This window comes from Aphis gossypii, unplaced genomic scaffold (assembly GCF_020184175.1).
Source record: "Aphis gossypii isolate Hap1 unplaced genomic scaffold, ASM2018417v2 Contig00815, whole genome shotgun sequence".
NCBI lineage: Eukaryota > Metazoa > Arthropoda > Insecta > Hemiptera > Aphididae > Aphis > Aphis gossypii.
In genome coordinates, this window is record NW_026083297.1 from 19,930 (window position 1) to 37,786 (window position 17,857).

Here is a 17,857-nt window from a genome sequence, read left to right on the forward strand (position 1 = left end):
TATTATATTATTGATTGATATTCATAAAAGATATACCGGGTAAATCAGCAAAATATGGCAAGATATTGCAAATGAACTAAATGCCCATGGATTTACTACAGCTGCTGCTTCGATACGTTACGAGTTGCTCTTAATCGAAATGACATTGGTAATAAATTAGGATTAAAACTTAAATCCACAGAAAAACATGGTGGATCAAGATCTGATGTTACAGTTGAAGGTAATTATTTATCATTAAAATTATTTTAGTAGTTGTTGACAAATTTAATAAATCTTATAAGCTTAATATAATTATTGTTAAATAATCAGAATCTTAATACTTTCTTTTTGTAAAATTTTATTTTGAAAACTACTATACTGTACCTATTCTAGTTTTTATTATTAATTATTATAGGTACATATTGATTATATTAAGTACCCAGTACCCAATTATATTTTGGTATATAATAATTACAGAAAATAATGTTACAAATTTGTAGCAAAATATTTTTAATGATCATTGATCAATGATTTTTAATTGAAAATTATATATTTATTACAAAATTCTATCATTTTGTTATGGGGTGCCCATGTGGAATAGTTTACTCTTATAGAATTTGCTAAAAATATTTATTATTTTAATTATTCTTGTATGCATTGACATTTAGATTCTGCTAAAGAACAAGAATATAATAGTTCAGATTATGATGATCCTACTGATAAATTTGAAAAACTTAACTTTTGTATAACATTTTCATCTGATGAATGGGACTCGATTAAACCCAGGAAAAAAAAAGTGACTGGAAAATTTTATATAACAGTTCGAGGACGTTGTGTAGACTGTGGTTCAATCTTTGATGGAATTGTTGAAGATATTCCATGTGAAAATTCAAGGTAACAGAATAATGAATGTCTTGTATAATCATATAATCAAACTATAGTTATTTATTTTGTATATTATTGTATGATAATTAAAGCAACTACCTACTTACCCTTTTAACGTATTGTTTAGAGTTATGATGAAATGCATTTATACTGGAAACTTTAATGAAGGTCATAAAAAAAGAAGGAAGTTAATGAATGATTTAGCTAAGGAAAAACTCTTGTTTTCTGTAATCGATAAAGGAATCGCTTTATCTGTATATACAAGAAATGAAGCAAATACAATTATGGTAGATGGTATGTAAAAATTTAAATAATTTAATTAAAACTTTATTAGTTTTAAGATTATTAAAAAACTTATATAACTAAAAAATAAGTATTTAGGATTGTTTTATAGATTAGACTTTAAATAATTAAATATACATGTTAAAATGAAATCTTGATTAAGTTTTTTAATAGCATATTATGGCATTATGCTCATATTCGTAGATACTGTAGGTTAGTCAAACATTTATTTATTTATATTACTTACAATTTCAAAGTAACATTTATTATTGTTATTTAGGTGATGTTTTACCTGCTCATCCCTACCACCTCAAAAGTGTTAGACAAGCAAAAAGCAAAACTATATTAAGTTCAAGGTTACATGACAATCCAATCATTGCATTAGGTATTTATAAAAAAAGTGACAGATATGGGGTAGCAATTCAGGATATTGGGTATGATAAATTTTTTGTACATTTCTGGAGTAACCTACAATTAAAGATATACAGAGATTCTTACTCAAAAGTGTATCCAGTGACTATTAGTTTTGATGCTACAGGTGGAGTTTGTAAAAAAATTAAAAGATATGATAACCAACTTAGTGGAGCTATATTTTTATATGAAGGTGTGATGAACCTATTTGGTGAAAGTTTTACAGTTTTATCCATGTATCAGAACAGCATGATAATGTATCTATTTCATTATGGCTTAAACGCTGGCTTCGACAAGATGTAAAACCTCCTAAAGTAGCTGTATCTGATCAGTCATTACCTTTGATGTCAGGGATAGTGCAAGCTTTCACACAGTATAATTCACTAGAAAAGTATTTAGAAGTGTGCTTTGCTATATTAAATAATAATGTAGAAACTGAAATACCAAAATGTTTTGTAAGAAATGATATAAATCATTTCATTCATTTGATTACCCAATGGCCACCCTTAAAAAAGCAAAACACTTCAGTACTAAAGAATTATTCTCTCGTGCAATGGGTCTTCTTGTATATTCTTCTAGTATGAGAAAGGCAGAACAAATTCTAGAGGCCATTTTTAATGTTGCATTCAGTCCATATGATGATAAATTTGTTGACTCTAATGAATACACACCATGTCATAAGTCTAGAGAATTTTTAAGAGAAAAATAAGTGGAAGTAATATGACACTATTCGATGTCCAGTTAAATGAAAAAAATATTGAACAATTTAACACTTTTGATATTAGTACTTATGAAAAAGAATTTGAAGAATTCAACTGTATAAGATCATTCAAGGTGGTGGCAAAATCAATAGCGAATAGATGTAAAGTAAATATTGAAGGCATTAAAGGTATAGGCGATAACGCACAATTTGAAATTGAACTTGAAACATATATAGTCAATGCGATGAAGCTTTTTCCTTGCTGGTCATCAATTATGGTTTCATCGTTTGGTTATGGAGATCCAACAGTTTCTAGTTCTAGAGTTGAAAGTAATTTTAATCAATTAAAAAATAGACTTTTTAAACAACAAGTATTGCCAGTAAGAGTGGATAGTTTTATGCAAGAAATACTTCCCTATTATAGAGGTGATAATTTAATACATCAGACAATGTCTCAAAAGCAGAATGTTTTACATGAAATCTCTCAGACTCCAGAAACATAAATTTAACAAATAATGTACATATTGATGAAAATGTAAATTACAATCTTGAAAACGACTGCAGTAGTATTACCAAATCTATAGAAGTTAATCCTAGTGTTCATATAAACCATGATTTAAATACCAATACACACCTTGAGCAGGAATTTAATGCCATTGATCATACTTTACAACTTTCATCTCAATTTAATACATGTCATGTTGATGCTTTATCTAGTAATTTAGTGTTAGATGAATATAGACAACAATGTTTAATGTGTATGAATGGAGACATGCCAACTGGTATGCATCGTTGTCAATTATGTAAAAAAGCATTACATCTCTTTGGTTGCTCAGTGCCAACAGATCAGACGGAAGAAGGTTGTGGAGAAGCACGAATTTGTTTGCGATGCAATGATAGAAATATCAATTTATTTAGAAAATAATACTACTGAAAACTGGAAAGGTCAAGGAACACCAAAAGTTTCTCAACCAAAAAACGTTCAGCTAAATCATACCTTAACAAGCAGCCAGAATTTGAACATATAAATTTTAATAAAAAGGAATTTTTAAGCCAATCATGCACCTCAAAAATGGAGTTCACTTAATAATAAACCTATATTATTACCAGACATAGGAAAATTAGTGTTGAGTAATACATGTTCAGTAGATTCAATTTTATCTATTTTAGCATGTGCAGCTGCTGATAGCAAGAAACAAAAAAATTTAACACGTGCTAGAGGAACAAATAAAATAGCTCATTTATTTTAAAATGATGACTCAATGCAGTTACAAGAAATATCTACAAAGAAAGGGCTCGTTGTTACTAAAATCATTTTGAAATAATATGCAAGTATTATTGGAGGACTAAAACAATTTGATGTATTGGCACTATAAAATGTAGCAGAAAATTTATTGGAACAATTTTCCATCTATTGCCAGGTTGATGAATGTTCAAATTTTTATGTGATGATTTTATAAATGAAACTATTCAACGGTCATATCTTTAATGCATTTGATGAATATTGATTTAGAGAGTGAAATTCTCATTTTTTATTCATCAACATCTGAAGTTGTAAATTGCCAAAATGTGGTAAAAATAGGGAAAATGTAATAAACCAATCAATCACAGTAGTAATAATATGGGCGTCAGGCTCATTTTTCAGCGGAGATGAAAAAAGTTGAGGGGTATGGTCCCCTTGCAGTGTAAGAAATTCGCTGTAAAATGGAGCCAGACGCCCCATGTTTTTCTAACCATTCTTAGTATAATATGGGGCGTCTGGCTCCATTTTTCAGCGGAGATGAAAAAAGTTTGAGGGGGTATGGTCCCCTTGCAGTGTAAGAAATTCCCGCTGTAAAATGGAGCCAGACGCCCCATGGTTTTTCTAACCATTTCTTAGTATAAATATGGGGCGTCTGGCTCCATTTTTCAGCGGAGATGAAAAAAGTTTGAGGAGGTATTGTCCCCTTGCAGTGTAAGAAATTCCCGCTGTAAAATGGAGTCAGACGCCCCATGGTTTTTCTGAAAAAAACCTAGGTAAGTAATTCTCCCTTCCACACGTTATTTGATTTGATTTCACATGCATTTCAATTTTTTTTAATATAATCAGTTTAGTATATAACTATACATGCACAAGTAATATACTTAGTTTATAAATATGCGTTGAAACGATCATATCTGTGTAAATAGCATCTGTGTTTCACGTTTATTTCAGTTATTACATTTATTTCTATTCGTGTTTAATTTAAAACATTTAGTTTGTTACTAGCGGTTGAACAATTAAGTCGTGTTATATTTTTTTTATTATTTCTCTGATAAATTAGCTTATTGATTTGTTTTTTTAAGTATTTATCTTGATATACATCTTAATTAAGTCTTGTTATATTTTTTTATTATTTCTCTGGTAAATTAGCTTATTGATTTGTTTTTTTTAAGTATTTATCTTGATATACATCTTAATTAAGTCTTGTTATATTTTTTTTATTATTTCTCTGGTAAATTAGCTTATTGATTTGTTTTTTTAAAGTATTTATCTTAAGCTTTATTGTAACCATGAATTTACAGAAATTTTCCAACGATTTTCCATCTTTAGTTTATTTAGTACGAAATAATTCATATCCAGTACATTCAGATTATACCACATTTATGTCAAGATTAAAAACATATAACTCATATCCATCAACTTCATGTCAAAATAAATATTCGTTATCTGAATCTGGTTTAAAATATACCGGTGTAGGTGATATAGTTGAATGTTTTTTCTGTGGACTTGTCTTACAAAAATGGTCAAACGATGATATACCATGGGTCGAAAACGCAAAATGGAATCCTAAATGTATATTTGTATAACTATGTAAAGGAAATGAATTTATATAAAAAACGAATATGTAAAAGCTAGCCATGTTTGTGATTGTAAGTCTAAATCAAATGATATTACTTGTTAGTGTACTTTGATGTTTCTTATTACTTTTATAATTTATTTGTATTTCAAAATAAATATTGAATTAATCAACTTAAATGTGTTAATATTTTATTTTATACCTCGTGAACTTGTTGTCAAGTAAGATAACGCGTCTAATTATAATTAAATATATTAGATTTAAAAAATTGCAGTTTCGGGTTCGACGATCAGGGTAAGTAATTCTCCCTTCCACACGTTATTTGATTTGATTTCACGTTCACTTCAATTTTTTTTAATGTGATCAGTTTAGTATATAACCATACATGTACAAGTAATACACTTAGTTTTATAAATATGTGTTGTAACGATCATATATGTGTAAATAACATCTGTGTTTTACGTTTATTTCAGTTATTACATTTATTTCTATTCGTTTTTAAAAATTATCATCAAAAATCGTCTATATCAAAAAGATCACGGTCGTCATACAATATGAATCCATCAATTGTTGTCGCAAAATCAATATTCAGTATTAGACCTTTTAACAAGAAAAGTGTAACGGTTGGATTTTTGGTTAATAAAACGATTTCTGTTATTGTAATACTAGAATGTAATGTTACTAAAAAATTGTTAACCTTCGATTTACTTCAGTGGTGTACACTAATGTGTGATAGCAATTATAGTTCAATAACTAATAATCTACATACTAATTGTAAACGTGTGAAAATAACTGATAACATATATTATTCAGTCAATTTAAATCAGTTAACTATTAAATTGCATGTTAATGATCATTTTATTACCTTATCATATACTGATTTACATCGTTTAAAACAATTACAACAATGTATCGATTCACATATTGTAGAAAAGCAAAAAAGTTGGTTTCATATCAGTCAACTTTTGATACCGTATATTCATTAATTAGAGCAGACTCAATATTCTACATAGTTATGGATACCACCATTTGTCACGCAAGAACATTATTTTACTGATACATGGTTTTATCTATATCAAAATATCAATTCAGCAATATTTATATATATATAGCTATATAAATTGATATACTTGCTATGATATGCAGTCTGTCTCTATATTGAAATATGAATATAGGATGGCCTATCATTCATTATATATTCTACATCATCTTGTCAGCGAAATGATTTTACTAATCATATTCAAATTTTGACTTTAGCATGTGTTGTATACAGAACGATGATTCTTGTTTATATATGAAATACTTCAATCTACAATAATTCACTATCAAATATGATATTATATGATATAATGTCGATTTAAAATAAAATTTGTATGGAACTTTATACCATTATAATTGTTATAATTACTCTAAGAATTGATTTCAATATTATAGTAAAAGAATAAGATTAATTAATTTATCAATTTTAATAATTTATTAAATATCATAATTTATAGGTACTACCAATAAAAAATTTTTACAAAATAATATATTTGCATTTTTTTTTATTTTTTACTGTTTTTCACAATCTTCCGTTTCGGATCCGATGAACATCGATTTAAATTGTCCGAATTAGTTCATTTATTTTTATAGATATTTCGTTGTCAGCAGGAAAGGTGTTGCTAGTGTACAACTTTACACTAGCTTCAGAATGTTTCCATCTATTATAAAAAATCATTATTTAATAATATTCGTATATGTTTTATTATTTAATCATGTTATAGTTAAATATCAACGATAAAATCCTCAATCTTATTATTTTAATTAGAATTTAATAATTTATTTGTGTTGAATAATAATAGGTAACGGTCAAATTAAAAAAATAATCTGGTGATCAATAAATGATTGTATCGCTGTTGTTTAACTATAGTTCATCATTTAATCATTGGTTTTTTTTATTATGGTTTTTACCTTTCAAGTGACGGAATGTCCTTTATAACACTAGTTTTATAATGTTGAATGACGTAGTAGTCATCGCATTTTGGCGCTACTGGACACCGAATCGTATACGTGTAATTTCCTTCCGTCAATGTTATTGAGTTAGAAACGTTATCTTCAATATTTCCTTTCGAAATTACACTAGCTAAGGCATCCTTGTACGTCTCTATTGATTCTGTTCGCTGCTATACATTCATATATATTTATATTAAAAATGAAATGTGTGGTGTGTGTGTGTGTGTGTGTGTGTGTGTGTAATATTTAAAAAAATAATACAATACAAATTATTACCTTTCCAGCCTTAGTCATTTTAACTTTTGGTTCAGTATTTTTTTTCTTTTTTTATTCTGCATTTTTACCGGTTTTAAAGAAGATGATAGTGTTGATAGCATACTACTTTCATTCTATTATTTTAATAATATATTAATATCATATACACACATACATAAACAAATAGGTATAGGTACTTACATCATCATTTGAAGAGCTTTCGCCTGCAGATACATTAGTATAGTACGACATATTATTTTTATATATATTAAATATACCTTAAATAAAAATGATAATCAGTATAAGTTTAATTTTTAATATAACAGATTGTTTAAAAAACATTTACCTGATCAAATTGTGTTACTTGGTTTGTTATCGACTTGTAGCAAACGGATATATTACGGTATGAAACGACGAAACATAAAATTTAGACAATGTTGAGATTTAACACTAACTATAATCAATGTCTACTGATCACTTATATACAGATTTGTAAGGTTGTGGTATCATATGGTGTGATCATAGTTTTACCTAATCTATAAAATAACTGTGGTAGCGTTGTAATATGGCGTGATCATAGTTTTACCTATTCTATAAAAAAATTACTGTAGTCAAAGTTTAATATAGCGTGATCATATTTTTACCTAATCTATAAAAAATATCTGTGATCAAAGTGAAATATGGCGTGATCACATATCACACCACTAGATCAGACTATAAATCTGGTTCATAATCATTCAATGTTTTTAGACTTATAGTCATTTACAAAGTGCTCTTGAGTAGGTTATAGTCTATTATCCTCAGTCTTTCAGTACTTGTGTAAGTCGCTGACTTTATTACAACACTATCATCAAGCAAGGTTTTTGATATTAGTTAAGTTTTATTAATAATTAATCTAAATTAAATACAATATTAATTTGAAGAAACAGTTTGATTCTTAATTCATTTTTTAATTGATAAACTAAAACCTACTTATTCAACGCAACAACATGGACCGAGGTATTCATCAAACTATGCAGCAAAACAATAAGTAAGATAAATGCAAATATAATTAATTATAAATAAATATGTTTTAATAATTTACAAAATGTCAGTGAAATAAAAAATCAGATGAATAATGAAATATTTAAAATATAAATTAATACATACGTATTATATGAAATATAAATAAAATGAATAAAAATATAAAAAAATAAAATTGGTTGAATTCAATTCATATTTTAATATATATATATATATATATATATTTATAATAAAAGTTAATAAATATGACTTATTAAAGTAGGGCATAGTAAAACACGATCAGATTAAAAATATATGATATAAAATCAAAATTGAAAATTATTATTTTATTTGAATATTGTTAATATCATTATAGATTAATTAAGCTGCATGGTGAATCTGCTAGTCTTAGTGAATAAATATAAAAGATATGATTGTTTTTATTTTTTTATATATTTTTAAAAATAATAAGTTATGTGACTATAAAATATTTATATTATTGATTATAAAAAAAATATGTTTTAATATTTTTCAAAATTTCAGTGAAATAAAAATCAGATGAATAATGAAATATTTAATATCAAATAAATTCATATTACGCATAAATAAAAAAATAAATCAATAAAATATATAAAGTACATTCAATAATCTAAATTTTATATAAAATAAAAAATTATGAAATCAGTATTTTATTTTTATTAAAATATATTTTAGTAACATAGATAAAAATAATACTATGATACTATTAATTGATGTTGTTTAATTACAGGCAAAAACCAAAAAATAAAATAATTATAATTGATTTCGAATTCAGCAACTATCAACGTACAGATTTAATACTTATTTCTGCAGCTATATCACAGACTCACGTAAAATCTGAAATTATTCGTCTACGAGGTCGACCTTTAATAATATCACCTGATGGAAGAATAAGATTAATGAATAATTATTCATATACAAAAACTAGAGATTTGCTACTAAAAATTTTTGAAAAGAAACCAGATCAGCTTCAAGTTATATTAAACGAATTACATTTAGCTATGAAATCAAAAACGTCGAACCTAACTACAAGCTTTTTAAAAAACTATCTTGATTTTAATAACCAAAATGCAATTATTTTACTATGGAATGGTAATTCAGATAAAAATATTTTACAAAGATTAGGTTTTAATACAAATATAATGTTGAATATGACTGCATACGATACTGATAATAATAGAGTATTTTATTTAAAATTAATTAATTTTAAAAGTAATGAAGTTATATTAAACCATAAATTAGGTTATATAATTAAAAATGGTAGATTTTTATCGTTGAAGGAAACTCATGATTCAATTTGTAATCAAAACCATGATATAACTTATATACACGATGCAGTTAGTGATGTAAAATTAACGAAATGTATTTTCAACTATTTATGTATAAAAAACAATTATCAGTTTATATTAAGTAAAATAATAAAATAATATAAGTTCTTACATTATACTAATATTGAAAAATTAACCTCATCCGTTAAAAATAATTACAATCGATTTTCATTTTAACAAATATTAACATGTCGATTTAATACTTAATTTCTACAGCTATATCGCAGACTTACATTAAATCTAAAATTAAACGACATTGAGAACGACCTTTCATAATATCACTTGATGGATGAATAAGATTAATGATATATATATATATATATATATATATATATAAACCAGAGATTTGATACTAAAAAAATTTTGAAAAAAACCAGATCAGCTTAAAGTTATAGCCTACTAAGTTAATTATTTATGTATTAAAAAAGCAATATTATCAGTTCATATTAAATAAAATAATAAAATTATATTGACTTATCTTTAATAACAATAGATCGTAATTAGTAACACAGTAATATTTTAAAAATTAACCTCGATCGTTCAATGGTCAACGCTATTGATTGTAATAATAATAAATAATGACTTAATAAGCATAAATGATTAATACGTTTTTTTTATTTAGTAATAATAATTTATTTATTGTTATTTAATGGTAAATTTTATATTATTATTATTATTATTATTATTATTATGTATTTATTTTTAATTACAGTAAAATACAACGAAATGTAATATCAAAAAGAACACGTATGAACGTAATTGGAAGCGGACTTATTCAATTAAATCGGTTTAAAAAATGTTCAAAAACGTTTGTTTTAAAAAACGATTATAATTTCATAGACTTTAATCAATTTTTTGACTACGGTTTTGAAATGATTGTTTGTAAATTAAAAAAAATGACACAACAAACTAGTATTAAATTTAACTTATATCTCGACTGTGTTTATGTACATGTGTTAACACAGGAATACCGAGATATTTCATTTAAAACAGTGAATGTGTTGGCATATACAAATTCAAATTTCGAAAATTTATTAAAAAAAATGTTTGATAAAATTAACAAAGAGGAAAGTAATTTTGTAACTAAAGGAAGTGGTTGGAGTTTATATTCAATTGATGCATTACAATTAAGAATCAATATTGTAAACCCTTTAACCGGATCTTCTTATGTAATTTTACCAGAATGTATAAGGAATAAGAAAGCTGTTATAAATGTAAAAAATAATGATAACAAATGTTTCAAATATGCAATTTTAACAAAATATAATACTCGTTCAGATAAAACTAAATTTAGTAATCAATATTTTAAAATACTTGAAAAAAAAGTAGATTAAATTTTCATTGTATCGATTTTCCGACACCAGTTAATCAAATTAAATCATTTGAACGTTTAAATAATGTATCAGTTAATGTTTTTAGTTTAGATAATAAAAATGTTGTTTTCCCATTATATATGAATAATGTGGAAAGTAAAAACCATTTCGATCTGCTTTTAATTAATAATGGTATAACGTCACATTATTGTTTTATTAATGATTTTTGTAGACTTATTCGTAATCAAAAGACGAAACATAAATCTAAATTAATTATATGTAAAAGATGTTTTACAGTTTTTAGTAATATTCCTTGTAAATTCAAACTATGGGGTATTGATGGGTTAAAAAACATAAAAAAATTTGTGGAAAACATAAACTTGGAAGACCTGTAATGTTTGATAACGGTGATGACGATACTATTTATTTTAAAAATTTTAAAAGATCTCAACGAATACCTATAGTAATTTATTCTGATTTCGAATGTTATTTAAAACCTATAATAAACAACCAAGACATTAAAACTAAGACATTGATAACTCATAAACATAAACCTATGAGTTATGCATTTTACGTAAAAATAGATTATGACATTATACCTAAATATTTAATAAAAAAATATAAAATTCCAACAAAACTTCATGTTTATAGAAATCGTAATGCAGCAAAACATTTCATAAAGACAATGATAGATATAGGTTCAAAAGTGTGTAATCTTTATAAGATAAATATACCCATGGACAAATTAACTGTTGATGAAGAGCATAAATTTCAAAATGCTAGATTATGTGAATGCTGCTTCAAATCATTTAAAAACGATAATTTATTTAAAGTAAGAGATCATAATCATTTTACAGGACGTTTTAGATCAGCTGTTTGTTTAATTGTAATTTTGAATTAACTAATGTTTCATTTATTCCAATATACTTTCATAACTTAGTCTATGACAGTCATTTTATTGTTCGTGAACTTGGTTGTAATGAAAATGATATTCATGTAATACCTAATTCATCAGAAAAATATATATCATTTAGTAAAACTATTCAAGATAAATTCAATATAAAATTTATTGATACATTTCGTTTTATGTCAGAGTCTCTTAGTTCACTAGCTGATAATTTATCTGAAGACAAAACTAGATTTAGAGAAACATTAAAAATATTTTCTTTGTCGACATTAAATTTAGTTACACGAAAAGGTGTGTTTCCTTATGAATATTGACCATCCTAATAAATTAAATGAAACTTGTTTACCACCAAAACAGTTTTTTTATAATTCATTAAAAGATGAAGATATTAGTGATGAAGATTATGCGCATGCTCATAAGGTTTGGAAAAAATTTAATATAAAAACATTAGGAGAATATAGTGACTTATACTTAGCAACAGATGTATGTTTACTTTCTGATGTTTTTGAAAATTTTAGAGATCTTTGTTTACAAACACTTAAACTCGATGCTTCACATTTTATGACCGCTCCAGGATTTGCATTCGATTGTATGTTAAAACATACTAATGTTAAATTAGAACGACTTAAACAGTATGATATTCAAATTTTTCTGGAGAACGGATTACGTGGTGGAATTTGTCATTCAGTTAAAAGACATGTAAAAGCTAATATTCCTAATATTCAAAATATTAATTATGATTCAAACAAACCTGTAACGTGGTTAGCTTACTTGGACTGTGTAAATCTATATGGAAAATCAATGCTATCTGCTTTACCTCATAAAAATTTTGAATGGTTTAACGATTTGACAATAGATATAACACAAATTGAAGATGATGCTGAATATGGTTATATTTTAGAAGTAGATGTTATTTATCCAAAACAATTACATGACAATCATAATGATTTCCCATTTTTACCTGAGAATAAATGTCCTCCCAATTCAAAAGTAAAAAAACTATTAACAACATTAGAATCGAAATTTAATTATGTAGTTCACTATAGAAATTTGAAACAGGCCATCGTTAATGGATTAAAAGTGAAAAAAGTTCATAGGATTCTGCGTTTTTCGCAATCTCGTTGGATGGCACCATATATATTTATGTACAAATATGAGGGTTAAGTCAAGGAATGAGTTTGAACGACAATTCTGGAAACTGTTAGTGAATAGTGTCTATGGAAAATGTATGGAAAATGTAAGAAAACGTATGTCAATGTTTCTAGTATCTAACGAAAAAAAAGCACATCGATTAATGTCGAAAACAACATTTAAAGATCGAACTATATACACAAAAAATTTAATGGCTATTCATATGAATAAGGAAAAAATTAAATTTGATAAGCCTATTTATGTAGGATTTGCAATATTGGATATTTCAAAGTCGATAATGTATGATTTTCATTATAATGTAATGAAAAATATGTATAGAAATAAAATTAACATTGTGTATTCAGATACTGATTCGTTAGTTTACGAAATAAGAACTTCTAACTTTTTCGATGACATAAAACGAAAATTATTTTCTTACTTTGATACTTCAAATTATCCGAAAAATCACTATTGTTTTAGTGATCGTAGAAAAAATCAACCAGGTTATTTTAAAGACGAATTAAAATCTGAAATCTTATTAGAATTTATTACTTTACGTCCTAAACTCTATGCATATAAACAAATAAAGATGAAGTAAAAAGAGCTAAGGGTGTTAAAAAATATGTTATTAATAATCACATGAAGTTTGACGAATATTTAAATATATTAAATGCATATATCAATAATTCAGCTAGTCAACAATTATGTAAATCTATGAATTTTATACAATCAAAACACCATTTTGTTTATTCTAAATCTATAGATAAAATTGCTCTTAGTGCGAATGACGATAAAAGGATTATTATGCGTGATGGTATTAATACTATTGCATATGGTCACTATCGTTTAAAAAAATAGTTTATTTTATTTTTTTTAATTATGTAAAATTGATATAGTATTCAATAAAAATAATAATATTAATAAAATAAAATATAGGATAAATACAATTTAAAAAAAAAAAACAAAAAAACGTTATTTATTCATTATTTTTATTTTTATTACTAAAATGCATGTTTAAACAATTAGCTAAACAGTATAACATTTAATTTTTCAGAATGAACAAACCTATAATTCCAAATTAGAAATCGATATTGAAAATCTGAGTCAACTCTATTTTATTTTAGACAAAGTTTTACATCGATTGCCAGATTAGTAGGGATATGGTAGTAAAAAAATTAACGGATTTAATTTAATTATAACATTCGGTAATCAATTAAAAAATAAATTAACATAAAAATGAAATAGATCCAAACATTGTAATAATAAAATGGTTTATACAATTAAAATAATAAATATTGATTGATACATTTCGTTTATTTACTATTTTAAAGTATCGTTTACATCAATCCACGAATTATGACTGTTGTTAAAACCTAACCATTTAACATATAATTTGTTTTTATTTTTTTTTATAATACGTTCAATGAGAAAGGTGTCGGGAAAAATGTTTTTTTTAATTCTTGTGTATAAAAACAGCCTAATATTATATTATTTGAACTATCTTTTAGTTGATAAGTTAATGGATCTGTATTTAAAATTTTAGAAATAGTGAACACTTCTGTTGACCAATTTGGTGTATAACCTTTACTGAAATTATGTTTATACTTAGATATTCTTACTTTGTCATTAATTTTAAATTTAAGTTTATTTGATGTATTAATTTGTAATGTTTTTCTTTTAATTGTAACCGGGTTGATCCGAGCTTCGTGTGGTGAACATTTTATTGTTGAATGTTTTGTATTATTATAATTATATACTAATTTAAAATTGAATTTATCCAATTCCATGAACCTGTTGATGTAAAATATTTGTAAATTTTATTTTTTATTGTTCTTATAACGCGTTCAACCATACCAGCCTTTATACTGCTGTATGTTGAATAATGTCTAATATGATACTTATTCATTATACTTTGAAATTCATTATTGTAAAATTCTGTTCCGTTATCTGTTTGTAATAATTTTGGTTGATTTTTTTTTAATATTTTTATTATACCTTTTGTACACTCCTTTGCTGTTTTATTTTTTAGTGCTTCTACCCACACATACTTGGTAAATGTATCTATAATAATTAAAATGAATTTAAAACCATTATTTTGTCTAGAATGTGGTTGCATGTCTATTAAATCAGCTTGCCAGAGATCATCTTTAAACCGTGTTACTACGCTTCGTCTAGGAAATATTTTTCTCGCTGGTCCATGTAACTCCTCAGCTAAACTGGTTAAGATTGTCATTATACTATAATATTTCTCTCGCGTAATTCTTCTAAAATTGATATAATTTCATTATTGACACCAGTATTACCAACATTTTGTGATGATGTTAGAAGATTTAATCTAGTTACTAGTTCATTCGGATCGTCATAATAAACTAATTGTGTTTGAGGTATTACATCTTTATATAAACCAGAACCTCTCTTAACCTTTGGGGTTGCAGTAAAATTAAACATTTTTTCATTCTTTGGATCTGTAGTCATAGAACTGTTTGCTGTTGGACGAAATTCAAATGGATCATTTGGTATAGTTGTATTATTATGAATATTACTACGTTTAGTGTTAGATCTAGATAAATGATCGGTAATTTGTGCTAAACTTAATCGAGGATTTCTTGAGTTATTAATTTTATCTTTTTTCTTCGTTAATTGCTTTTCCTCATTTTTCATTCTATCGTATAGAGGTTTTACAACATTCGTCCATTTATGAAACTTTGAGGTTTTAGGTTTCCCATCTGCTTTTAAATGAGCTCGTGAAGTTTTTAAAATGTCGTAATAAGATTCCATATCTTGTAGAGTTGTATTTTTTGGTTCTTTCTCACATAGTAAAGACCATAGTCCTTCAGTCCATGGATAGTATTTATTAAATAACTGTAAGTTACCATGACTAAAAGTTACAGAGTAGCCTCCTATTTTATATGAATCACTGGCTTTATCATAATACATACCATATGATTTATCATATCGTTTTGATGTAGGACGTTTATTGAAAAAATTTGAAAATGATGAATTTAATTCGTTATCATTATCATCATCACTAACGTCTGAAGTTTCCGGTTTTATTTCATCAGCCGGTTGTGTATTCTTTTCTGTTTGGTTGGTCAATGGTTCTATTATTGGTTTAAATGCTTCACGAAAATAGTTGTCGGAATCTATGATACCACGTTTCATTTCCATTATTTTTCGTTTTATATTTTTTTTGAGGTTATTAAATTTTCCAATAAAACTTTTTCTTTAATCATTTCAAATAATAATGTGAATATAACTGTATCGTATGACTATTGACAACACAATGTATATAATTTCAGTTATACTTTATATTTATATTTATACTTACATTTATTTTATTTTAATAAAAGTATGAAAACCACATCTATATCTTCCTTCATTCATTTCCCGAGTTTTATCAATAACCATAAACCCATAATCACTATGATTCCAACATAAATGGGAAATTTTCCGAAATTCAATGAAATCCATATCTGTAGACGAATGATCATTGAATATATGACGTAAATTTGTATCGTCTTGTTTTAGTATTATTAAAAAATTTGAGTTATCTCTTACTAACTGTTTTGGTATTTTAGAATATGTTTGTGCTAAATAAAATACTGAACTAGCACCTGAATGTCTACAAATTGAGAAGTATTCTCTGATTACTGACTGCGGACCACATATAACGTCATCAAAAATTATAATGGAATTTTTTTTAGTTAAGTTTGGTTTTATAACTTTATCAGCACTTGTAAAAATGAAAAAATTTGCACCTTTTATATCATCTATTATTTTTTTTAACAAAACATATTTTTCTTGATTTGAGGTTTTAGAGTATAGATAAATATTTTCAAATCTTAACCCGTTTTCATGGGTAATTAAATTATACATTATATTTTTTTTCCTGAACCACTAGGACCAACTAATATAGCACGTATGGTATCAGGTAATAATGATCCATGTTTTGATGGTTTTTTTTCTATCTGAACATCAACATTTGTAATATCTAATTTATCTTTCTGCTCAATCAAGTTCATTTTTTCGTATAAATACTCATGCATTTTTACTTTATAATCAGTTATAAATGATACGTTCAACTCATAAGTGTAAATCAGGTAAGACTGGTAAAGGATTTGTAAACTCACTTATAAATAGTCATCCGTTTGAAGCTCGTATTTCAAACTATTAGTATTGTTGACATGGTGCAAAATTAAAAAAAGTGACTAGATTGTGTTGATAAAGGAATAAACCCGTTGGATACTGCATGTTACGATCACGATATTTTGCATGCAACTAGAAAACATTTAGAAGATAGACATAAAGTGTTAGAACTTCGAGCTTGGGAAAGATTTAAAGCAAAAGATACACCTAGAAATAGAAAATCGTTGCGTACACCGTAATAAACGCAATGAAAGCTAAAAGAAAAATAGGAATGGGTTGTAAACGTAAACGGAAACGTACTACAAAAATAAAAATAAATGGTATAATGTTAGCGAAAAAAAAAGACGTTAAAAAAAAAAATGTTGGTAAAAGGTTGATTTTAACACCAGGTCAGACAGGTGGTGCAATTCCCTTAATACCTATTTTTGCAGGATTATCAGCACTTGGTAGTTTAATGTCTGGAAGTGCCAGTGTGTATAATGCAATACAAAATTCAAAAAGAAAGAAAGGTAATGGATTATATTTAAATAATAATGGATCAAGGAAAAAAAACTGATGAATACGCTACCTAACAGACCACTAACTTCTAGAGATATTATAAAATACGTTACAAAGTTTAATATCAGTCATTTCCGCGGAGTATTTTCACGTGATAACTTACCTAAAAA

The 17,857-nt window shown here is 25.9% G+C and overlaps 2 protein-coding genes across 3 annotated transcripts; one reads left to right on the forward strand and one right to left on the reverse strand.

Moving 5' to 3' along the window:
* Positions 1-6,575: 6,575 nt before the first annotated feature.
* Positions 6,576-7,608, reverse strand: LOC126555361 (uncharacterized). 2 transcript variants are annotated; one of them, XM_050210288.1, is made up of 4 exons: positions 7,525-7,608; positions 7,345-7,457; positions 7,027-7,238; positions 6,576-6,776 (listed from the first exon to the last, which is right to left on the reverse strand). In XM_050210288.1, the coding sequence occupies exons 2-4, from the start codon at positions 7,360-7,362 to the stop codon at positions 6,674-6,676; spliced, it is 333 nt and encodes a 110-aa protein (XP_050066245.1). In that variant the 5' UTR covers positions 7,363-7,457; positions 7,525-7,608; the 3' UTR covers positions 6,576-6,673. The 2 variants fall into 2 exon arrangements, with proteins under 2 accessions (XP_050066245.1, XP_050066246.1); XM_050210289.1 differs by lacking the exon at positions 7,525-7,608 and having other exon boundaries at positions 7,027-7,235; positions 7,345-7,375.
* A 4,607-nt stretch (positions 7,609-12,215) lies between these two features.
* Positions 12,216-13,076, forward strand: LOC126555359 (uncharacterized). The gene has a single exon (XM_050210287.1). The coding sequence runs from the start codon at positions 12,216-12,218 to the stop codon at positions 13,074-13,076; it is 861 nt and encodes a 286-aa protein (XP_050066244.1).
* Positions 13,077-17,857: the final 4,781 nt, after the last annotated feature.